The sequence below is a fragment of the Lineus longissimus genome, chromosome 3, assembly GCF_910592395.1.
Source record: "Lineus longissimus chromosome 3, tnLinLong1.2, whole genome shotgun sequence".
NCBI lineage: Eukaryota > Metazoa > Nemertea > Pilidiophora > Heteronemertea > Lineidae > Lineus > Lineus longissimus.
The window spans coordinates 12,007,438-12,032,336 of NC_088310.1; the positions used below are offsets into that span (position 1 = coordinate 12,007,438).

The 24,899-nt window shown below is 40.8% G+C and overlaps 1 protein-coding gene across 1 annotated transcript in view; it reads right to left on the reverse strand.

Moving 5' to 3' along the window:
- Window positions 1-4,212: 4,212 nt before the first annotated feature.
- The window catches only part of LOC135485722 (leucine-rich repeat-containing protein 74A-like), a 47,559-nt gene continuing 26,872 nt past the window's right edge, over window positions 4,213-24,899 (reverse strand). The window contains exons 4-12 of the mRNA XM_064768116.1: window positions 24,678-24,785; window positions 24,159-24,252; window positions 21,777-21,826; window positions 20,032-20,199; window positions 19,208-19,402; window positions 18,557-18,652; window positions 11,403-11,678; window positions 10,127-10,212; window positions 4,213-6,400 (exon numbers count right to left, since the gene is read on the reverse strand). Coding sequence (XP_064624186.1) covers window positions 6,100-6,400; window positions 10,127-10,212; window positions 11,403-11,678; window positions 18,557-18,652; window positions 19,208-19,402; window positions 20,032-20,199; window positions 21,777-21,826; window positions 24,159-24,252; window positions 24,678-24,785 — 1,374 coding nt within the window. The 3' untranslated portion in view covers window positions 4,213-6,099. The remainder of the gene's footprint in view (window positions 6,401-10,126; window positions 10,213-11,402; window positions 11,679-18,556; window positions 18,653-19,207; window positions 19,403-20,031; window positions 20,200-21,776; window positions 21,827-24,158; window positions 24,253-24,677; window positions 24,786-24,899) is intronic.

Here is a 24,899-nt window from a genome sequence, read left to right on the forward strand (position 1 = left end):
ATATTAAATAGTCCAACTCATTCCATAAATAAGTCTACTACATGTAACATAAATGGATAAATAGATAAGCGAAAAAAAGAAATTATTTCTCGCCTGCATACTGTATCGCGAGCCTTCCGCACCATCTATCGATTTTAGGTCGCATTGTGGGCGTATTCATTTATAGTCCAGCCTCCCGGGCATAGGTCCCGCCCACTCGGGGTGGAGCTAACGCTCTCGAGAATTCACTCGGAGTTCTGCTGGCATGCAGTTAACTCTCGGAGTAACCTCCAGGAGCAAAATGAACATTCGAAAATGAACTGTTGAAATGTTGTTGGCTCGGTAATTTAACTGTTCAGTTTCATATATAGACGCATGGATAATCACATAGTTAATTGTAGGATGTCACTGACCCTTCGCCAGAAAGCGAAGAATGTTCACTGATCTTTAAAGAGCAATTACGCATGCACTTTTTTAAATGTGCAATGATTGCGCTCCGTTTTAGTTATCTGCCTTGTACATGTACATTTGTAAATAAGTACATGTAATTTCAATGGTCTTTGCATCCACGGACAGTCCGTGACGCAGCCAACGTATTTAATACTCTCGTCCTTATCTATGCTGAAGCCACTGACTTATCAGACGCATCGCAAGCTCTTTGGTCTTGCGGGGGGGGGGCAAAATAACAACTTGTGAAATTTGCCGTCTCCTCCCCCCTCCTAGCTACGCCCTTGAGTGACTGCTTACAGAGTCTGTGATGCAGTTAACCAATGGTCTATGCAGCAACGGACTAAGCCCATGCCAGAATATAATTTCAGATCTACTTCACCTCAGAGACTTCAAAGATTTTACTTAAATTCTTAGAGAAACGCACAGTATTTTTTATGATTAACCTGTTATTTGCCGTCACCCAAATATATCAATTCAAGATCACCGAAATAATATCGTTATAAAGAATGTATTTCACAGCTTTATCATACCCTTTTTTGTAATCTTCTTAAATTTTCTTTACTCCTTTGTATTTATCTGATTAAACTCGCACATACAATGTGTACACGGGTACGGGTCCGTGATGCATCCAACCAGTTGCTGTGGTGAGATGAACAGTTCGTTCGGATGCATATAAAACACAGAGGAGTTCTAGCATGCAGTCGTTGGAATATTAAAAAAAATCACCCGATGCATATTTGCACAACATTTGAACACCAAAGTCGACGATCGTTTATATTTGTTTCGTCTAAATCGAATAAGCGATGCTAGAGATACAACAAAACTGCAGTGCCTGAATGGGACGCACTGTATACGACGCAATGTTGTTCCAGCAACAGAACATACCTACATGTTCTAGTGTGCATCTTTAAATAGGTATATATGATGCTTGGTGCCTACTCGATTCTAATGAACTGATTAAACGCCAAACTTCTCAAAGTTTTGCACTTTACTTTTCAAATAAAGTTCGAAATGAAACAGCTTTTCTGTATGTTTTTTTCTTGCCGATATACATGTATATATAATGACTATAACTTGGCAGCCGACAGCTTGATTATGATGACCGGTCTCCGCGTACGCGTTAAGTGCGCCATCTCGTAACCGATGATTGAACTGGCCAGGTTGGCTTGATCCGCAGGGCCAGCATTGTTGGGTGAATTTTAGCATGGATCTGACCCAGTATCACCGATGCCCTGCAAACCATTTGAGGTGCCTCATAGCTTAGTGGTAAAACACTGTGAGCTACCAGGACCCGGGATTTGTATTCTGGATGAGCCGGTGTGGATCTGAGGAACTAAAACTCCTGGTCCTTCACAGTCCTTCGAATGAGACTTAAAACCGAGGTTCCTTGTAGTGGTGCATATGCTAGGGCAGGTTAAAGATCCCACCAAGTGAGAAACATGAGTAGCTTGCGTGGACTTCCCCATCTTGGCCGAAGGCCCTGGGCATAATAGCCAATGATGAATGCGTCCCAGCAAATGGAAGAAGAGAAGATGGAAGAAGACCATTCCAGGATATCTATTAATTTTCACTGATGAAATCTAGAAGCGTCAACTCATTACCGATGCAACAAAGAAAACTGTACGCATTCGATCAAAACCATGATAAAATATATGCATGAACAATACCGAGAGGCTTTTATCTGACAAATGAAGCTAATGGCGTCCGTAAATTGCAATAAGCTTTCGAAATACAGTTCACGTATATTTTACAGACAGTTATCATCTTCATCATCGTCATCATCGTCATCATCAACCAACTATCATCTCATCATCATCATGGTTTTGGGAATGCGTATTTTAGCTCATAACATCATGCTGGCATGTTGTTTTGTGTAAGTTGAAGAACATGAAACCACATGTCAACATGGAGCTAACTGGCTTTCTATTACAACCGGGCCAAGCTAACGCTGGGGTTTGTAACGCTGATGGAGCAACTGGACCTGAATGCTCTTTCGTTGTCTTTACTTCCAAGAGTTGTCATGTAATGCTATATGGAAATGTGGACTTTCATTATTGGAGCTAAATGAATTCATCATGCATTGTTCTTTATAGTTGTGCATATTTGTATATAAGTATACCCAAAGCGCACTTTGTATTCAGCCGAATTCTGAAAAATACATGCCGATTTATCATTAAAATCATAATTATTTTCAACAATGCCAAATGAGTGGAATTTTAAAAGCCGATGAATATAACTCTATACCGGGTCTATGTTAGATAGCATAATATATTGTAACTCCCGGCTGCTATAGATTGTGAGAAATGTAACTTCTAAAAGCTGGCCCTTTTATTCACTCATCTGATATCTATTTAGGCCACTCCAAAACAAAGTGCTGGTTCCAACTGACTCCTGATTGCGATAACATAGCCCGATCTCTTGCCTCTTTGACTTGTGGGCCTTTCATGACGGTTCTCTCAACCAGGAGAATCAGTTACAGATTGTTTAATAGCCCGTCGTCATCGCATCATCATCCTGTAGCCATCAATATCCTGATCCCTCATCATTATCCGAGCTTCTTTACAAATTGGTACATCTTCGCCTCAGTAATTACGCACAAAGAGTAACGCGAGAGAAAACTGATATTTCTTTCTATCTGGTGCGCCTTGTAAACGCTATCGATGTCTGAAAGCTTGGCTATGAGTAGGGATTGATTAGACTAGCACAATCCACACCTTCATCGATTCGCGGCTTTAATTACACAGAAAGGTGCCTTCCCTGGCCCCCGATGTAACCAATATTTGTCATTTTTGACATAAGGAAAATTCTTTGCCTCATTATTTCTGTGGCGTCGTTTCTAAGGTACAGATCTGATTACCGGTAACAGCCATATTAGATGATGATCAGATTTTCAAGACGAAGACACTGACTTGACCGTATGACCTTATAAATGTTGCCATTGCACGACAGATATTCTATGGCTAGCCATCGGGTATTACACGCCGTGAAACGTATACTGTAGAGAGACGCTCTGATTTAAAAAGAAATTAGACAGAGATATCTCCCGTTATCTTTACATCGGTCGAGAAAGTAATACACCCGCTAACTTATTAAATACTGCTGAGATATAGTATTCTTGCATGTTTCGAGCAACATTTGGTTCTATTTTATCGAACAGAACTGAGGATACAAAAGCATTGTTCAGCAAAAAAATAAAACTGTGGTCTGATTAACGAATTAGTTCGATTTACAATCTAAAAAATGATGCTTTGGATTCGTTATTTATAGAAATCTTTGTAGAACATTACAAATAATCAACAAGCCTGACAAATGGATTTACTTTATCAACAGGCCCTGTGTCTTGCTCTTGAGTATCATGCTGTCCAGTCGTCCTTTCGATCAATAGCGTTTTTTCATTTTCAAAATCTCAAAAACCCTTATTTCTAAGTGTGTATGCAAGCCATGTTTGTCCCAGCCTTTTCGTGATCGGCTACCAAACTGACATTGCTCCAGATTAATCAACTCGGGCGCCATCTGTTAGCCGAAGAAGGAACTGATTAGGCATCTCATTGCGGCTGCCGAGTCGTCCGCCTCGTTATCGTGCTCGCTTGCTCTTAGGGAGAAAAAGAACCAGCTTTCTAAACAATTATTGTCATTATCGAAAGCTATTCCTTACATTTATTCATTTCATGAAAAAATAAGCAGAGTTTGTAAGGACTGGTGTCTATCATTCATCATGATGAAGCAGCTCTGTTATAAAAGAGAAGCAGACTCAACAATGCACAGAAGCAACCATTGACTAATTTTTCTAAGACGTATTCTTTATTCAAATATACAAACATAAGAAGTCGATTCCTCATTTTACCATCTCCTGAAGGGTATGATCATTAACGTCTAACGAATTCGAGGCGCTAATTGTTCGCCTAGATGAGCATGGCATTGTCCTAAACAGACAAATACTAATCACCTGATCCATATCAGTTTGTCCTGGGCACGCATGGAATCGCTGCCAATTAGACAAACAAGCTGCATCTTGTTAACGAAACACCTTTCATAGTGTCATACTGATATTCTCATATCGGAATATCTCATATTGCATATTGATGTGAAGGTGCTTTGTTTTGATTCAATCTCCGTGTACGGTAATTCAATAAAAGCGATTGTGTTTCTTTATCAACACAGAACAAGGTGCATAACACTGTAGTCGAAAAGTCATTTATAAATGGCGAGGGCAGTTAATGGCTTGGACTATTGAGACGTACATGCACGACAGCTTTCTTATTTCATTTGGCGTTTTACCACTCGCGTTCCATCAACTACAAGTATATGGGCTATACCCAAATAGTTGCCCTCGGCCACATTGACCCAAAGCAACGTTATTTGCACTTATAATTAGTGCATAACTCGAATATATTATAGCACTGTTAGGAAACAGAAACAATTGCATAGGTATTATCCATTGAATCTGTTAATCATGAAGGAATTATCAACAGTACATGTATGTCTTATACCAAAAAACAGTTTTCCTAGCATGTTACAACTTAAATGTACATGTAAGCATCATCACCATCCATTACCAATATTTACGATCCTGACATCCATATCCTTCTCAGTGACCTGTTCTCTATTCTCATCTGTAATCGAATTTTTGGACCAACATATAAAAAAAAGAAGATTATTGACGAGTGTCGCGTAATTGAATTCGCGCGGTTGTGATCTTCAGCAGCGCTGCCGCTGCGCAGGCACCGGCATTACGCGGCCATGCCTCCGACATGTCCGGTGCATCCGTATTATACAACATTGTTTAATTCTTATGATCAACAGACCGTGCAAAGCGTGTCATCAAGGATAAGAGAACAATCATGTTTAAATAAAACCAGAGCCCGCGGTTGTTCAAAACAAGTTAAGTCACTAACTTGGCCTTCACTTTCATAAGAGTTGTTGACATCCTTAATAAATGGCCGAAATTTGGTCAAAGTCGTTACCCCCAGATTGTAGTTGAGAGTGTGGAGGGCTTTGAAAGTACATGTACTGTAAAATGAAATGTTTTTCTCCACCTGTGGTACCCATTAGGCTGGTTCATTGGCCCTTCTAATCCTCTCTGAAGGGTGCAAGGAATCGTATAGTAGTGGCCTAAATACTTGGCATGTTAATTACTCTGACTCACCCTTAATTTTTGAATATTATAGGATAAGTTAATTTTTCATATCAGCACCCCCATATTATCCCAAAACAAATGCTTTACCATTGCCTGCTTATCCGTCAAACGGATCGTCACATTAATCGCCCTTGACCCATGGCAACAGTGACTACCTCATTTTGAACAACTTGGCCGAAGAGTAGAATTTAGAGTAAAATTGGAGTTTTCATTGGACGAGTGACATTCCTGCTCTTTTTGACAGACAAACTTAGATATGTGGGCAGTCAGAGTACACTATTGCTAGTTATACCAAGTATCATAAAATGTTTGGTTATTGTAGGGGCACTATATATAGACAGGTGGTAGTCTCATGGCGACTAATTTGCACAGTTTACCACAAAGATACGCCACATACAATCATTGACTGTGCCAAAGAAACCCCATGTAGTAGAAACACCTTTTGGCGACCTCGTGTATCTTAATCTGGCCCACCTGACTCTTGCAAATATATCCCTCCAATCTTTGTCAAGCACATAACTATTTTATTTCGATTAAGCAGTTCCACCGAGCACACCCTTAATCCTTCCCTTATCGTCGTCCTCGTCCTCACTCGAAGATTCCTTTATCCGTTCTTCTTTTATGCCAACAACTTTCTTATGCCACTCCGCCCGATTGTCTTCAATCCACAATACTTCATCGACCAGTTCGGACATCGAAACTTGTTTGTTGACCACCTTGATGGTGGGGTCTGCCATTTCCGCCAAAATGGACATTCGCCTCGTTCTCTCGATATTCATTGCTTTTACTCGTCTCTTCACGCCCCGATGCATCTTATCACCGAACACCAGCTCGCTGGAAAATAAGCGTCAAGAGGAGAGTTGAAATCTGCAAATTGTTGAACGATTAAAAGTCACTGCAACCCCTCCCCGCTTGGATTGGGAATTTAATTTTGGAGTGGGTGTGGACTTAACAAAACTTAACTCGTTCCTCTTTTTGACTCTTCGGAGCGGAATAACACCTATTTTTGCGCCGAGACGGAAGATATACCATGCCACTCCCGTCGGCCGTGGCGTTGTAAGGGGGTTCTAGACGCTACTAAAACAGATGTTAGTGTCGTTAATCAAAGCGTCGATGATTTCACGAAGTGACTAATCAGGGTTTTTTTTCATTTTGAGAAAACTCCACGCAGAGATTCCGTATAGTTTGAATGACTCTGTGCATTACATATGAAAGAGTATAATGGCACGAAATGCATGAATCAATTATAGAATTGACGTTGGCTTTGAATATCACCATGATAATTGGTATGTAAGTATAGACATGGCTAGTACAACTCAGATGGCGCTGTTTCAGAAAAATTGCAGACTGGTCACTTTGTGAAATCATCGACGAAAAAACGGCCTTACTAAATGTGCGCTTTATTTCATGCTCTAAAATGATTTTTAATGTACCAACAACATTCATCAATGATTAACCCCAAAAATCGCGAGAAAAAATCAATTAGTACTAGAAGTCACCCGCGCACGAGATCGAGAAGTCGGGAACCAGCTGCAACCATCCTATCTCAAATCACCCAGTCATGGCCACAACCACCTCTCCGAGAAAATACAGGTTCAAACTGACCTTCAAGGCCTTCGTGTGGACCGTACATATTTAACAGGTAGCTTCCTCACATTTGCGTGGCCATGCCAGGACACCCAATGAGGTGTGCTTAGGGTGCACATCTGATTGCATCTTTGAGCTGATAGAGTTGCGCGTAAGGGAGATCGTAGCATAACGTTTCAACAATAACAGCTCAAACACTGAAGCCTGAGTTGCGACATCTGTTTGAAAACCTGATCCTGGAATAGCCTCGCCAGAGTGAAGGAAGCTGCAAGTTGATACGAGGATCAGTTTACAGTCCGTGGCAGGATTTGCCCAGATTGGTGATACACCATGACTCAGAGAGGTGGGGGATGCTCGGTAACGTTCCAGCTGATTCCTGAATATTGCCTTACTTTGCTAGTTCATGTTCATTCAGAAACATACATGTGAAATGTTCATGTCATGGTGCAGACACAGAGTTAAGAAAAATCAAACTTTACCATTTTAATGATTAGTATGCAAAGTCAAAATTTTAATTTGAAAATCATGTAGCGTAAGTGTCAAATTCAAATATTGTGAACATCCCATGTAACAGATAACACTACACCATTTTTGGCGATTGTGATGGATATCAGCTTATTATGAACCATATCATGCGATGGGCCTGACGGAGAATTTCGGAACGGCACTGCACAGTGTGTGGATCATGAGAACTAAGACCGGAGCATGACTGACCAATATTGTTAGAGTCAAATTCAAACGAACCATGGAGCACAGGCTGTGTTTTTGGGTATTTTTTCCCTATGTTCTACAGCGCCCTAAAATCATTCGCTGCAATTGAACAGAGCTAGATAATGAGGGAAAGGGCCGAAAGCAACACCGGGCTCGTAATTTGTTAAGTTCTTTAGGTCTTAAAATGATACGTTTTATACGTCCAAGAGTAACTGTATAAACGTAAGGTAAAGTTTGTTCATCATAAGGAAACCCCGAATGAAATGCCCAGGCATATTTCAACTTCGTTACTTCTGGCAAGATCCGCGTAACGCCGGACACCTGGCCAATACTTGAGTTAGACACTGCATTACAAAGGGCAAGAACGTATTTTCCGGATTTTATTTTTTGCATCCCTAATTTCGTCTAGACATATCATCATATCATCTAAACATATGTAGACTATGAATATGAAAATACAGAGTACACAAGAGCGTTCGTTACGTATCATTCGTGGAGGTAAATTTAATGCTATCCACGAGATGGTCATTTATGTAGCAATAAAACTGTCATGTGTTTTTGGTTGATCACGCATGTGCAATACTTACATCAAGAATCACACTTCTAGGGAGTGGGCCTGAGGGCAGTTATATTGTGCAAGAAATGTTGGCAGAAAATGTGCATTTCAATGTCAAGAACCTGTATGATTTATTTCCATGGGAAATGATATTAATGAACCGTTATGGTGTTAACTAAAGAGATGTTTTAAGAGTTGGGAAAGGGGCCTCGCGCATGTCCGACGACAATAAGCAGGTCTCGCAATTAAGCCACACTGAAAGCCATAAGACATGTAAGAACGACGAGGTACGAAGTATGTAAATGTTCTTTATTGAGGACATTTTTTCTTCAAAATTTTCCTCTTCCTCGTATGATTTAGAAGCTAATTTGTGATTTTTGCGTACGAAATGAATTAGCACAGAACTAGATGTTACCAATAACCGTCGTACCTCGTACGTCCTTATTCTTACTGATTGCTAAACCTGCCTGTGACCTGCCGAACGGGTAAATCAAACAACGATAAAAAGGTCAGAAAAAGTGCAGTTGTGTCATGATCGGTTGGGATTATGAGGAGTAAAACGATATTTTCAAAGGGTTTCATGCCTAAATTAGACCATGCAATCCTCATTACGTAACAAACCTTTGCCGCAATAACTGCTTGACGATAAACCTTTTCGCCTATTATTAATTCTCTGAAATTGTACGAAACTTATATATACTTATACGAAGAATAGGCAAGAATTTGGCTTGAGTCATTCAAAAAAGATTATTCTTTATATAGCGCTGGAGACGATATATGCCTTGACACATTGGGTCATATACCGTCTTAAATTTTCTGCTCTTTGTCACGCACTAGCCCCGCCCCATCATGACAGCTTTTTTACACTGAGTCACAAAACTACGAATCGTCAGTTCGAGACTGACAGTATCGGAACGCAGATGAACTGCATGCAATGAAAGTATGTTTAGTGAAAGAGCGCAGTTAATAATAGCATTTTTATGTTATTACAACAAATTTCGTGTCTGGTTCTGAAGCTGAAAAACATTAAAATGCACTTCCGAAATGCGGTGAGTTTTGATGACGGATCTGGACTGGTGTATCTCAAATGTTAGATTCAAAGACATTCGCCTTCTGGCGAAGATGATTAACAGTAGGCCCTAGGCCTATAATACTAAACCTCCTATTCCAAAAGTACCATCCATCATTCCAAGATCACTTTAAATTTGATTGGTGTTATTTAATGCTTAATAATGTCTACTCCAAGCAACAATGTTGGTCATGGAATAATCAGGAGACAACTCGATGTGACAGGTAATAGTCTTCCTATGTAAAAAAAAATCGCAGAACAAAGCGAACCTTTACCCTTTTTCGCCAAGGGTTCATTCGCAATGCAACTCAATGTCGCTACAAGCAATAGAATATTGGCAAAATACCAGGAGACGGTAAATTGTGTTGTATTGACATTTCGTTAAATTATCTTACTACTGATCCAACGAAAAGTATGGCGATGCATTCGGTTGATGCAGCGGCAATTGTGAACAATGCCCCCCCCCCGAACGAGTAAATGCTATATGTAGTTGAAGTCCAGTGAGCATAAGAGTCGAGTCCTGACCCTGGAAAAATTCAAAGCGTCGAATTAGCGATTCCCTGACAAAAAATGTGGAAGATGCATGCTTCGAAGTGATCGCTGGATAGGTTAGTAAATCTAGAAGTGGATTGCTTACGCGTAATCGATCTCACCATCTCCGTCTGTGTCGAGTTGATCAAGAAGAGCATCAATTTCTTTTTTTGACATCTTTATCTTTTTCACCTGAAATCAGAATAAAGTCGATACATTTAGGAAATTCAAGCTTTAGCAATCCCTACCAGCATCTTCGTCGCAGGTTGCGACCAACGCCATCTGCTAGAAGAGGTTGTAAGTGTAGGTTTAAAATCATTAACCTGATCCGCTGTACATCGAGCCTATGTGCGGTCTCGAAGAAGCTCTGATTGGCCACACTCCGTTATGCCCTGACACTTCACCAAGTGTGGGCTTATGTCATCAGGGGTTTGTGTACAAGGCCGGTAAAAGACATTAAAACCTGAATTCCTAAGGATGGCTGATGACAGAGTTACGTAGTGACGTTCTAAATTAAGCATTGCGCCAATGACCTGTACAGTTTTAAGTTCACACATAGTCCAAAGCTGATCGGGAGTAAATGTCTAATTAAGTCACCCTGCTGGGTTGAACAACAGTTCGTTATTTTCCACTTTCAAGCCAAAAATACAACATGTAGTAAACAATGTATGGAGGGGAGACTTATTAAACAATGTCTTTACATAGTCAACATTTGATTTCCATAATTGGCAGGCTTTTCCCATTTATAAGAGACGCGCGCGAGTGAATCTTATACGTATGCCTGGTCTAAGTTTTGTTGGCAAAAACCAGCAAAAACGAGTCGTGTTCGCACTGGTTTGAAAATGTTGACGTTTCCTAAACAGCAGCAAACTTGTTTCGAAATGTTGGACATAGCACGTCAGCTAAAGTTTGGCAAAAGAAGCCAAACAAAGAAGAACTGTTGATGAACAGGTGATTCACTGGCTGGACCGACGTTTCAATCATTTGCCTGGCAATGTAAGCATTATTCCATAATGTGGACGACCAACCAAACAGAATCAAACTCTGTGTTTGAGGATGTTTGCAAGGAAATGTTTGGAGAAGTTTGCTAGTGTAGACCAACTTTTAATTTGACATGCATTGTGCATGCTTTTCTGCATAACACAAAGAAACGATGTCGATGGTTTAAGAGCCGATATATCGACGAATGAACCATCCGCAAGGTCGTCGAGACCGCTACTTTGACATGAGCGATTTGTCATACATCAAAACCCTGAGACCGAACTGGAAACAGCAGATAATTACACACATGCCTGTTTCAGCCCATGAAAACCATTGGTACCGAGCGTTCGAATAAATGAAAAATCTACCGCAGGTTGTTAAGGGGGTGTATGAGAGTTTACCTTGATGCCCTTTCTGATCTCCTCCCTCGTCAATGACATACTCTGGTCCTTATCAAACTGTTTGAACAGGTCGATCAAACGCAGACCAGCCTTGTCACAATAATTCCTAACTTTAGTCATGGGGTCGTCCATGATTCCTGTCTTGAGCTCCATAACCAGGTTTTGTTCTGGTTCAAAGTTCAAGTCACTGATGATCGTGCCGTGCAGTATCCTCATCACTCGGTCTTTCTCCAGTTTATCCTTTAATTCCACGAAGTCCTTTCGAACAAAATCGTCCTGAAAAAAAGAAAACAAGTTTCCTCTCATCGAAGAAGTAACAATGCTCCTCGGTATCAAACTGCTTTAAACTGTGTTCACCGAGATGGCTATTTTGATAATGGATAATAATTATACCTAAACGATAATAGCCCAATTACAATCAACAGTATATCCTGGTTTTCAAAATGTTCAATGCAAATGGTCTCGTTAGGGAGTTTTCCCCAAATGTACGTGATGATGACGTGCCCCATTAACAGGACGTAACATCTATTTTAAAATGCGTTTCCAAAGTGAATGCATGAGGACAACCCGTTTGTGTCGTATATCACTTGAAACGCCTGATTCCCCTGATTCTGCAGGATGCTAAATCGGGCATTTTATTTCTTTAAATAAATCATAAGCGTCGCATTTGCTCCTAGCTCTGTTCACCATCCCAAATGGCAATATTGCCAATTGGGCCGGACAATCACGAAAAACCACTCTTCCTGAATAATTCTTACAGAGACCATTCTCCCATGAAAGACAGTTGCTTACGCTACACAAAAATCAACAAAAAAAAACGAGGGTCAACCATTGAACTTTTGAGATATGTTGAATTTTGCACAAATCAGCGAAAAACGTACCAACTGGCACTGGACGGCATGTCAACACGGGGCCGACGCACATCCCAAGTTCAGTGTACACATACGTCGGCAACAACAGTATAAATGCGTAGTTTCTTGTTAGCCACCTATTGAGTAGCGCTCTAGGTTTCAGAAACCAAAAAAAAACATGTCTTTGCCAAAACAACTGCTGAATCAACACTGACATACTGTAAGGACCGAGAAATCAATGATTTTAGGAACTACGGTGAGGGGGGGGGGGGGGCTGCGCATGAATAAAAACAAAACTCCCTAATGTGTGAGACCTGTGAACATGACCAGTGGTTAAACGAGTCAATCAATATCATCTTTAGCATGTGGCAGACGCTCTTACCACAATGCCAAATAAGTAAAAGAAGTTCAGTCAGATATCAAGATATGACCTCAACATCAACAAACACGACATTACGGAGCTCGTATATTTCCTAGCGTCTTTTTCTTTGTTTTAGCGGTCTCATGGTAAAGTTTTTCTGGAATCTTATAGTTTGCATTTAAGGCAATATTACATTTGGATGATCTGAATCTTTTAGTATTCAACAGAAAATGCTATTCCTGTCAAACTCGATAAGGAAATTGTCGTAACATTTAGGGGTTCAGTTCTCATATCAGTGCCCATATCATATCAATTGGCAAATCTCCAACTTGCCAACCCCCGTAAATCTGCTCTTGTGATAGATATAATGCCCTCCCCATAGCAGCTCTTCGACCTTACACTTATTCCACAAATTATATTTTTGTTTGCTGTGAAAATGACACCCAATTTATATTTATTCAATATAAGATCAACATGGTCCTTGCAGTTGTGATGGAAATTCATCCCTATCACTAAGGCCAATTCTTTGATGTTTATTAATTAACCCTCGTCAAGGGCAAGGACCGAGATGATATCACGATCAACTCGTGAGCCTGCACTGATGATCAAACTGGCAATGATCTTGACGTACGTATTACCAACTAACGGAGAAGTTCAGGAAGTCGGAGGGGGATCGACCGAACCATATTCCCGCCAAACTTTATAACAGACCATATATAACCGGACTCGCCTGGAGGGCTTCATATCATCGCGACATTCATTGACAACATATGTTTCGTTTCCCATTCAAAAGCATTCACTGAGTATTCAAGTTGAGTGTCAGTCCATGATACCACCATGCAGGATCATGCAAATGGTGGCAAGGTGGGGGGGGGGTCAACAGATCTAGTTGTAATTTCTACCACAGACCTGTCCTAGGGTACTATGAAGGCTGGTGGATTGGTTTCGAAAATAACCCCACAGTTTTGGGGTACGGCTGTTAACCATTTCCTACTCATTTTCCTTTTAAAAAAACATGCATTATCCCTCAAAATAGGCTAAGTCTTTTGTCAATTTTCGTGCATCAAACAGAATTATCACTAAACACCGCCTATTGAAATTGAAAGTACATGATCTGAGCTACCTTTTCATGCCTTTTGTTTTGCCCCAGGTACATTTTAATGACAGGTACAGTACGTCCCAAAAACAATGCAATCTCAAATTTCAGTAAAAAGGCAATTTTAACTCTCCTTTAGCTCCAACACTGCAGTTTTTTAGGTGATGCCACTTCCAGGTAAGGAAGTCAGAATGCTGTTTTTTAATTTGCAAAAGAAAAAAATCCGGCCGCCCTCACGGTTTTCCGGTGAGGGGGTCGAGTCGCGCCCTTCTGTTGCACTCCGAGACTTGGGAGCAATCATTAGGAATAAAACCCAAGTTGAGGACTTACGTAAAGTTCAAGCACTTATTTCAAACGGAACCTTATGTATTTTCATTTTTAACGCGATACCAGCGTTCTTTATTTGCACAATTTCGGTGTGGGGTACTCCCCCTGGAAATAGAAACGGGTCGTTTCAGTGGCACGCCACCTGCACTTCGAATTTGTAAACTTTGTAATTTAAACACATGTGAAGATGAGCAGCACTTTTTATGTTCCTGCCCTCGATTTAACGAATTGAGGGCTACTTTTTTCAATTCTATTAGTATTTCACATCGTGAATTTGTAGCAATGTCCGAGAAGGCCAAGTTAATTTTCTGTTGCACCAATAGGCAAACACAAACCTCAAAATTTGTTTCTCGGGCGTGGAGGGTGCGGACTGATATTTTGTTTAAATAAACAGAAGGTCGGTCCGTACTTTCCCTGCCTGAGAGATATATTTTGGGGTGGGTGCTGTTTCTTTTACTCTTGTTTAAACAAAGGTGGTAATTAATTATTATTATTTATTTATTTTTCACCGTCATATTGTGTACTTTTTCTATTTGTTTTGGACACTTAAAAACTATTATGTATTTTTTAGTTCGAAGTGACAAATAAGCCCAGGAGGGCTGGGTGTACTTAAGTTAATTTCTAGATATCTGTACATATATTATGACTGTATACTTGTCACTATAATAAATAAATAAAACTAAAACTAAAACCTTCTCACTGGTGCCCATTTTTTGCCCATTCCCTCAGATAACTGACGAAATACACGTGCTTTCCAAATAAAATTACATTTTTAGATGTTAGTGAACCCCCCTCTCCCTTGCCCCTCCCACACACTCCCTCAAACAACCTAGAGGCCTTTATTACCCCTGTGGAGGCTTAGCGGTCTAGGCGGAAACGAACAACAGCAACGACAACAACAACAACAGTTACAGTTACAATGCATTGTGTACATGCACGTGTACATTGTGTGATAGTCTATTGAAAATGGAACCTGAAAAATCACAGTTGAAATGTGGATTTGCTGTCATATCCAAGGATATCGAGTGTGGTACTGACGCTTCATACCCCAATGACAAGAGTGTGATCCCCTTGAAACAATGTAAGAAGGATGTGCACTCCCATTTGATGCGTTGGATGTCCTCCAGGAAAGCCAGTCAAGTCAAAAGTGAATGGGAGCTCATATAGCACTTCGTGCTGGCGTGTTTGATATGAGTTCTCCAGTTCTGGACACCACAATATGCCCGAACCACCGATACAAGTTGAGTTTATCATGGAATCAGCAAAGGAGATGCCAGCACCCACTTCATCAACCCTTTAAAACAAGTCGGAAGCCCAGAAAAGATGGTGGTTCAGTTCATCGAGTGATGTCTCGGGAATAGGCCTACATCAAGTGGGGAGTTTTTGTCCCAGTTGGCTCAGGTAAGGGATCAGTCTCAAAATCACTAAAGTGGAAAAGAAGCAGTAGGCCTGTAATGATACCCACTCTGACTAAACCTAACTTTGGTGCAAAACCAACTTGAGTGATAACGATTTACCACTTCACTTGTGTTCTTCCTAGAAAGTTGATTGGAGCCTTGGCTTGATGATCAGGAAGTCCCAGTTATGATTCCCTGCCAGTGCCACTGGAGGTGATGCTTCACTGCCGTACAAAATCAGCATGGCCGGTCGCATTATCAAAACAAGTCTATCATCATCATCATGTCCTCACACTATTATATTGCACATCATATTATCATTACCCCCATAATCTGGTGCCTTTTCAGCTCTGTGTAAAGGATGTGAGGCTAAACATCGAGTATCTGTGGCAAATGTAGAACCAGAAGTAGAACCAGCACCCATGGATACAGAGGTGAGTTGAATGAAAAAAAAGGGGAGAAGATTCGGGGCAAGCCAAAGTGAATATTGGTTAATTCTGCCTGCAGCAACTGACTTACATGTAAGAAGGTCACTGATGAGAGAGGAGGGACTAAGCTGAAAACCTTGATGCCATTCTGGCTCCCATCTCCTTGGCAATGAGGGATTCTAAGCCAAACCTGATTCTCCATCAATATCTTTTTTCAGTCCGCTGTTGCCTCTTCCTCTGTTCAACCAGCCGACGCCTTAGAAAAACCAGCAGACGGGACAGAAGGGCAAATTTGATGGGTAATGTTGTTGCAACAGTATCATAAGGACTGCTGGTCAAGCACTCTTGAGCTGGGAGAGAGAAATGATAAGAGGGTGGAGACAGATTTTCTGAAATGTTGGTCTTTGAGTCATGACTGGGCAGAATTAGCCCAGTGAAAGTTGTCAGCTACACATCAAGAATTCTTGATTTAGAATGAAAGGGTACGACTTTATTGGATGTACATTCATCAGGCTTGACCTGAGATTTTCCACGCCATTGATTGCAAATGCATTGTTCGCATTCTACAATACATCTCTCTTTTTCTAAAGAAAATACATGGTGAATTTCCTAAAACTGTTACATGCTGTGTTTTTGTCTCCCTTGACTAACATAACCTGCAATATGAAGAACATCCAGATTTGATGTTCTAGTATATCTAGCGGATGGTTCATCAGGTAAAATGCGAGGCTTGGTTAAAAAATGATTTTATAGCGATATATTGGGATAAATTTGAACTTTGGCTTTCAGTAAACAATTGTAAATGCCAAGATAGATTTTTAATGTCAGTATACTTAGTAGCGCTAATGTCAGTTTTGAACAACCAAGCCTGCTACTGGAAAGTGCGACTCTCTCCTGATACTATCCTGCACTTGGGCCTGACATGTAGTACCGTAAATGAGGTGTTACTAGTATTGGTCCCTCCCTAGTAGTGGTTAGTAGTGGTTTGGCTATTGTCTGCAAAATAGCCTTTTTGCTATGTATCATTATATTAGCTTGTAAATAAATCACCCATTTGTAAAAAAAAAGTGTCCCTGCTTCTTAGGTGGCAGCACTGTCCTCTGCAGACAGGTACAAGTGTAGCATGTGGAAAGTTGTGATCTCTCCTAAGGGACTGGACAGTACCGTAACTCAGTTCATGAAAAACTTCTCCATTCCAGTACATGTATATGTACAATTTAGCCAATGCTAGAGCAACTCCAGGAGAACATTTCACCGCCAACCAAGGAGCTAAAAACTTCCAATAGCAGTACTCTGACGGTGCAGCCAACTGCAGGGTTGTCCTCATCAAACAGTAATTACAGTAGGAACTGCACCTTTGGTCAATTGGCTCCTTAGCAATGGAAGGTGTTACTAGTATGTGAAATGAGCACTTCTGCAAGGTTCTTAGGAACAGGATGATCCCTGCATGGGTTGATAAAGATGTATTAGTAGGTCATACCACATGCCCTTCAGGTGCCTTAGCCATGGGGGGGGGGGGTCCAACCCTTACAACATGCTCTGGCAACATGACACAGGCTAATGAATGGGTCAACATTAGCATCCTCACCAACAGGGGGGTTTTCTTTAGGTTTTCGGACTGTAAGAAGGCCTACATGTAGCTTATTCAATTACGTTGCCATCAGGTAGGCCAAGGCCGAAATGTTATTTGAAATTCAAATCAGCATTTCAGGACCTATGGGGCCCAATTCCCCAAAGGGCTTTCATCAAGGGCAAATTTGTAGTGATGAGCTTGTTCTTTTTTGGGGGGAAAAATGCAAGTGGAGTTATTTACCGGTAGGCCTACTTAAAATAGGTTAGTAGGCCTAGGCATGGGGGGGGGGTGTGATCATGGTGGTTGACAGTAACAACTAATCCTCATGGCCAGCACCAAGCATAAATTATGTGTTCATTATGCATTTATTTTATAATTCATCAAGTGTACACAAGGTGGCAGCACTAGCCAATGAGTGTCATTTTGGTGGAAAATAGCACTTTTTCCTTGGTTTATCCTGGGAAAACAGTAAAAGCGGTCGGACATTTTATTTCTGATTTTGAAAGTAGGTATCATTACCTTTATCATGTGCAAGCCACAGCATTCAAAGACCTGCAGTGTTGGAGATATGAGCGTCGATAGAGAGCTCTTCCTAAGCACTGCCCCTAGGTATGCATAATTACTAGGCCTAGCACGACCAAAGTATGAAGTGTTACTCAATGACCTGTTGCAGAATGGAAGATCTCATCAAATACTTCCATCATACAAAGGGGGAAAATCCAGCTATTTTTTTTAGTCTCTGCAGGAGTGCCCAACATTGACCCAAAAATACACAAAAAATAGGGGGAAAAAAGCTAAAACAAGCCCCCTAACTAGGCCTGCCCCTAACTCGGTTGCTAGTGATTTTTGAGAGTCATCAATTGCTGTGTAATGATGTCTTAGTGGAAGGATCTTGCATACCTAATCTCGTTAAAAACGGTTGACCCCCACCTTGCCACCCTCTGCATGGTGGTATCATGGACTGACACTTAATAGGCAGATTTTCATGGCACCAGAAGGAACTCAATCACTTCCAGTATCTTCCAAATAATACATCATAGCACCATTACCTACCTAGAAGTCCGTAACTTCAAAGCACTTTCTGTCAATGCCTAACTAATCATCTGTACAGTAAAACTTACCGAGAGGTCCAGGAATTCCATAGCACTTCCAGCATTTTTGTCAATTCCTAATAAGATATTCATAGCACCATCAGGCAGAATAGGGTTCCGTGCACACTGAAAAGATGCCAGAGGCCATGATTCAGTGGTGAGCAACTATTTACTGGTCAATCTTCTGGTATGTTGTTGGTTCCTAATCGACATTTTTCCTGCTACTGGCATTGTTTTTCCACGACTTTCCTACAGTATGTCCGTATGACACCCAGTTCGAAATCGGGATACCCGTTATTGGTGCACCAAACAGATTTGTGGATGGGTGATTCGGGCATTTGCTTCGAGAATACGGAACTCCCTACTCTAGCACTCGACGACTGGTAAAATACTGTTGACAGTTTCAAAGATGGCTCATGCTGCAGAGTGTGACCTTTGAGAGCACGCTTTTGAACAAGACCCAATTCGACAAATCAATACTTTGACCCTATATACTTGAAGCATCGTACGTTAGATCTAACGAGTGACATTACGGGGTTTCTGATTGACGAACCAGTCGTAAATTCGAAACTGATGCGTAATAAGGCCCAACTTAATTCGAATAAATAGGGTCATTTTATAGCTCAAGCTAATATAAATCCATACATGTAGGGTATTATTTACTATTTCGTGCAAACTTACCTTGAAGACCTTTAGTGTTTCATTGACCTTGAGGCTTTCACCCAATATGGTTCCCCCCGTCTCTGGAATCCTATTCCTACTCATGTTCAACCTCAGAAGTGAACGGTTAATCTTTATTGCTGCGGCCATTGCCTGTGCCCCCTCAATACCAAACCCATTCATAGACACATCCAAACGCTTCAGGCCAATATTTTCCTGCAAAACGATATTTGAATTTGCCATCAATGACCGTAAAAATCAGTACCTGCCGGAACACGCAATCTCTATACCGGACCTAGATAGGCTATCCACTCACTCTGCACTAACAGTAGCCTGTTGAACACTTTGAAATCTGTACCCAATAATCACAGATATGTTGAAACTATTGCATTCAGCCACCAAGTTTAGGTGAGTGGAAGAATTCTTTGAACCACTTTAGTATTGGCTTCTGGGAGAGATCCTCCTCGGCGAGGAAAAAACCTGGACTTGATTATAATAGGCTTTATACGCTGGTGCAAAACCATGCGACTGTAATATGAACTATTTGCGTTGTGTTGGGATCGCCCAATGCAAGAATAAGTTTTCGTTAATCATATCACATATTGGGATCAATTAGATAATATTGAGACGAAAATTCCTGGTAAGCCGGCATGGTGTGAGACCCCTTTCCAAATTTTCTCAAATTGGCCTAAACCCATGTGTACATTTACGTCTCTGCCGCCGACTAATAGCCTTCGCCTGCAAAACTATATTTATAAATTTTCTTATGCGCCAAAAAGCATTGTTAAGAGGATGGCGGTTAACCAAATCTTTCTCAGTGTACCGACTGCGAACCTGCCACGTACCTGTATTCCATGACACAGACGTTTAGCACCATTCAGCCGGAGATGATTCCAACTTAGATCTAATGACTCTAACGTACAATTCTCTACCAAGGCATCTCCAAAACATCGCCCAGCTACGTCCTCGAAGTGGTTGTGAGCTAACCGTAATTTCTTCAAGTGACGGTTTTCCTAGAAATAGCCAAGTTGAATTAATTCGTTGGTGTTATTTCATGTGCCGTGGGCGGAAAGCTTATTCGAATCGCACTCTGTCCACAGTAGGTGTGATCAAAGCATTCAACCCGCTGCATAAAGAAGACCTATATGCCTAGTTTGCATTTATATCTATTTGAGATATTGTGATACACATCGTGACAACATTTTGGATACTTTATATCGTGTTCCGATATTGAGTATTAATAGTGAAGCAGTAAATGAAACCGAACGAAAGTGCGTCATATCACGTTACATGTTACATGTTTTAGCAGATCGATTACGTATTCTCCGGCAAAAACCAACCCGCCAGCAAGATATCGGCAACTTTCGAATAGCCGAGCAGTTGTCCGGACTATTTCCGAGCACAAAGTAGTCGAATGATTCAGCAACCTTCGGCAAAATGGAACACCAGCGAATGTTTCATCCCGAATGATTCGGCACGCTCAGCGTGCGCCAGTCATAGCAATATCTCCGCAATGTTCAAAACATTCAAAATTACACGCAGACTGGTTGTTTTGAATAGCAGTGTTTATGAGATGGTCCCTCTAGTCTGCTTCTTAAGACGGTCCCTCCGATGTCACAATCGGTTGCGCGCGCATAGTAAATTTGGAAGGAAGTGGAATCCTCGCAGGTTCACTTTCTGTCGATCAAAGGCCTTTTTTGGCAATCTACTTATAAAAACTGGGAGTTAAAACCCCTCAGGTGAGAACAAAATATGTATAGAACCCCTGTTCGTAGTCCCTGTGTTTTATATTGCCAGATCTACCACTTCAAAGTCTAGATTCAAATTCACCTCAAAAGCTGTCAGCCCGTCAATATACTGTCTACGCTATTGTACAGGGTTTGTGTGGTGGAGTGAGCAGAGTGCGCGCCTCGTGGAAATTTATTTCAAATATTCCCTGTAATTCTGGGAATTTATGCTTTCAAAGATCACTTCAGGTTGTGTACATTGGGCATAATTGATGCTTTCTACTGAGCAAGTGGAGAAGTGTGTTTATTTCATTATTTTGATGAGATGTAATTTGTCTCATCTTACTGGTGTTGTTGTCTTGGTCCAGGTGGCAGCATCTGCTAGTCAAATGGAAAATTGTCTCCAGTTGGAATATACAAGCATAATATTTTGGTCACATTTTAATGGTTGTGAAGAACTTGTCGCAGTTTCAATATTAATTTGTCTGATTTAGTTTATCAGAGAGTAAGCAGGTGGCAGCACCGCTTTGTGTGTGAAATGGCAAGTCGTCTTCTGTCTTCTTGGTTGTGACTATGTCTTCTGTCCAGATTACGCTTCCTGATGTCTTTGTAGTAGAGATTTTCTTCAACAGTGTTTCATGTACTTATGATGTGTACAACTTGTATATTTTCAGAACAAAGTTAAAAGACTTTGACTACCAAATTTTTGAGTTGTTCTCTTCTTATCCAAACCACTGTTATTTGGTATTTTCAACGAATCAAAAAATCCTCCAAAATCATTGATCAGACCAGGGCATGCCAACTGAAATGTTAGTAGTTTGTTGTATACTGTGAGTTGTTTTCGAGTGAAAAAAACGACTTACCATAAGCATGTGTTGGAACACCGCAGCATCGGAGTCTTCCAGACTATTTCCTGTGCGGATATTAATGGGAAAAGGTTAGACCAAAGTACTGTTGGACGATTTAAAGAAGAGTGTAGGAATTTAGTCTATAATGCCAGTGTGAGGTACTTCAGATGTATCGCAGTCAAATAATGTAAAATTCGTTTTTATGGCCAAGTTCCGATACATGATACCGCGTTCAACATCATTCACATAGTGCATATCAGAATGTATATTCTTATTCAAAAGGCATCCACCTACATTGAATTCAAATAACGCCCTTTCATAAAGTTATGTTATATAGATATAGCGGCCTCTAACAATGACTAATATGATTTGGCGGCATCTTGGACGCCATCTTTGATTTCTTGAAGTGACACGGGTAGCTGAGTTCGTGCGATGGCGTCTTAAAAAACTGCAAAAATTAACCATTAAAACTGCTATATAGACCACAAACTCCTCTATTCCCTTCTGGTTCTGCATATTCTGCAAGACTTTTCATTTCCCGGAGACTTCAAGTCGGATCAAAATGGTGTCAAATTGTAAACACCTCGTATCAGCCTCAAGGCAGGCTTTCTGTTAAGGCAACAATTGGTTATTATGATGTCTCAACATATGAGAAATGTCCGATGATATCGAACAAATATTTTCTTCGGCAATGAAAACTGAAGCACATCATCTGAATTTTTGTTACTAAAGAAAACTATGAAGAGGGATTTTCCGAATGACTTTGACTTTGCGTGTGACATTGACCATGCATTAAATAGACATGTGCGTGAAAGCTGGCAGCTACAATGTATTATATAAAGTATAAAAACACAGTCGAGTTTTGAATTTCGAAGTCGGGTTTTGAATTTCGAAGTCAAGTTTTGAATTTCGAAGTCAAGTTTTGAATTTCGAATCTCAAATCTCGAAATGAGCCCTCTGGGCTTTCGTAGGTTGTACCTAGAACTAAAAGTCGACCGTTATGACTGTAAAGAGAGGTGCACACAGACGAATAACGTTCAGCCTTATTTGACACAGCCCTATTTAAAGGTGGCACATCCACGAAAAATTATCGTGTGCTATGTCTAATGCCGTCATCAAACACCCACGCATGCGCACAGGCCTTCAAATGAACTCTTCGTAAACGGCTGACTACAAGTTTGATATGAAGCCCCGATTAGGTACTGTCACAAATAAATAAGTGAGCCTTATATATTTTTGGTACTGCGTTATTCTGCTGTGTGCGGACGCTTTCGCCTCGTGGCACAGTCGTATTCACCGTCCATGTTATACCGATATCACGATGGAGCCAATCACATATAACGCCTCACATTGCATGACTTGCCTGTTCATAGATACATGTACCGTAAATTCATGACTGCTAGACTCTCAAGCCTTCCGAGTTACCGTTTAGCAATGGAGTAATCATTTCACACAGATGATGAGAGCAAAATTATGTGCCATCATCCTGACATATTTAAAGGAAAATTTGTATTTTTGTTCTTTGATATAATTCTGGCAAAAGTGTGTGGTAGGTGCCGTATAAAATCGGCCTTCTTAACATTCAGGACCGATACACCAGACCTGACGATGCCTTTAAGTCCCTCTTCTCAGAAGGAGAGTTTTCTTCTCCGATGAGGACAACCTAACTCGCCCCATTGCCGATATTTTAAAAAAATCAGACACTGGAATTTATCAATTGCCGCCATCTTGAATGTATGCATCCTAAGCGATTCAGGGTTTTGATAGTCCTACGTCATCCACTGCTTCACCAGTTTGGACTGTAAATCGTATTCAGGTCGAATTAGTGCCACTTTATCTCATAAAACTTTTTTTTTTAATCAATAACTAAGAAAATATGATTTTGATAAATAAAAGCTGACACTTACTGGTGGGTTTTAAGAGGATTGTATGGAGAACTATAAACGCAGCCTAGTGCAGCAATCATTTTCGCGGGCTTAGTGGTGATGCGTAGCCTCATTATAATAAGAAAGATGTTTTCTTTTCTATATCTGCGGTACTGCTTTTCAAGATGGTGGCAAGTTACTAGTTCTAGAGGGATGGTAAGGAACGAAAAAAGCGCCTCTAGTGTCAGGATTGGTGGACAACAGCCAAAAATATGCGATTTGTTTAATGCCGTCATCACCATCAGCGCATGCCCACTGACTTTCAAATTAAGTTTTTCGAAAACGGCTGAGCTGAAGGTTGTCAGTCAACCGCAGACAGGGGCTCAGCGTTATTCGTGGCGCAAGAAACAGGGTCCATACCAGAATATAGTCGTGCCAAAAAAAGCCCGAGCATGATTTTTCTGTGTGCGGCTCGCTGAATAAAGAGAATGTGGGTCATCATTGTTCCCAGTGGTCATATCATCACACTTACCTGATAAATCTAACTCGACCAACACCTTGTTGTCGCATAACATATCACAAATCGCACAAGCACCAACACCGCCAAGATAATTTTCAGCAAGATCCTGCAATATAATGGTTGAAATATGGAATAAAACCGTTCGTCTTATATCCACGACACAGTACGATAGAGCAGGCCAGGGTATATAAGCAGCGGCATTCAAATAGACGGCGCTTAGTTTCATTAATATACGCGTCAAAATCACGTGACAAAATGAATGTCACACCACGACCTCTCATACACAACAATGCATTACCCTTGTGAGAGTCAGCGACACGCAGCGGTTGCTGTTGTTCTGCTGGTAGGGCCTACACACTTAATTTTAGCATCGTAATGCAGTTGATAGCCAAAAACCATGTCCTATGATGTAATTTTAATTGTCAAATTCCTTAGATGTTCAACTGAATGCGTTTCATCTCATAACTTCAAAATGTGCATAATTTTCTGAACGATTTCTTTCCCAGATTATTTTAGCTCTTTCCTTCTTACCAATTCGGTAACGTATGCATTATCCCGCAAGGCCTCTGATATGTAGAATCCACCTTGGCTTTCGATGAAGTTTCCACTAAGTATTACATGTTCCATATTCGGATTCACCTGCCAAGAAAGCATATCTGTAGTTTGAACAGATTCAAGCGAAGATTAAATTGGGCGGGATGAAAATAGAGTGAAACCTCCCTTAGCGGACACCTCTATAATAAGAACACCCTG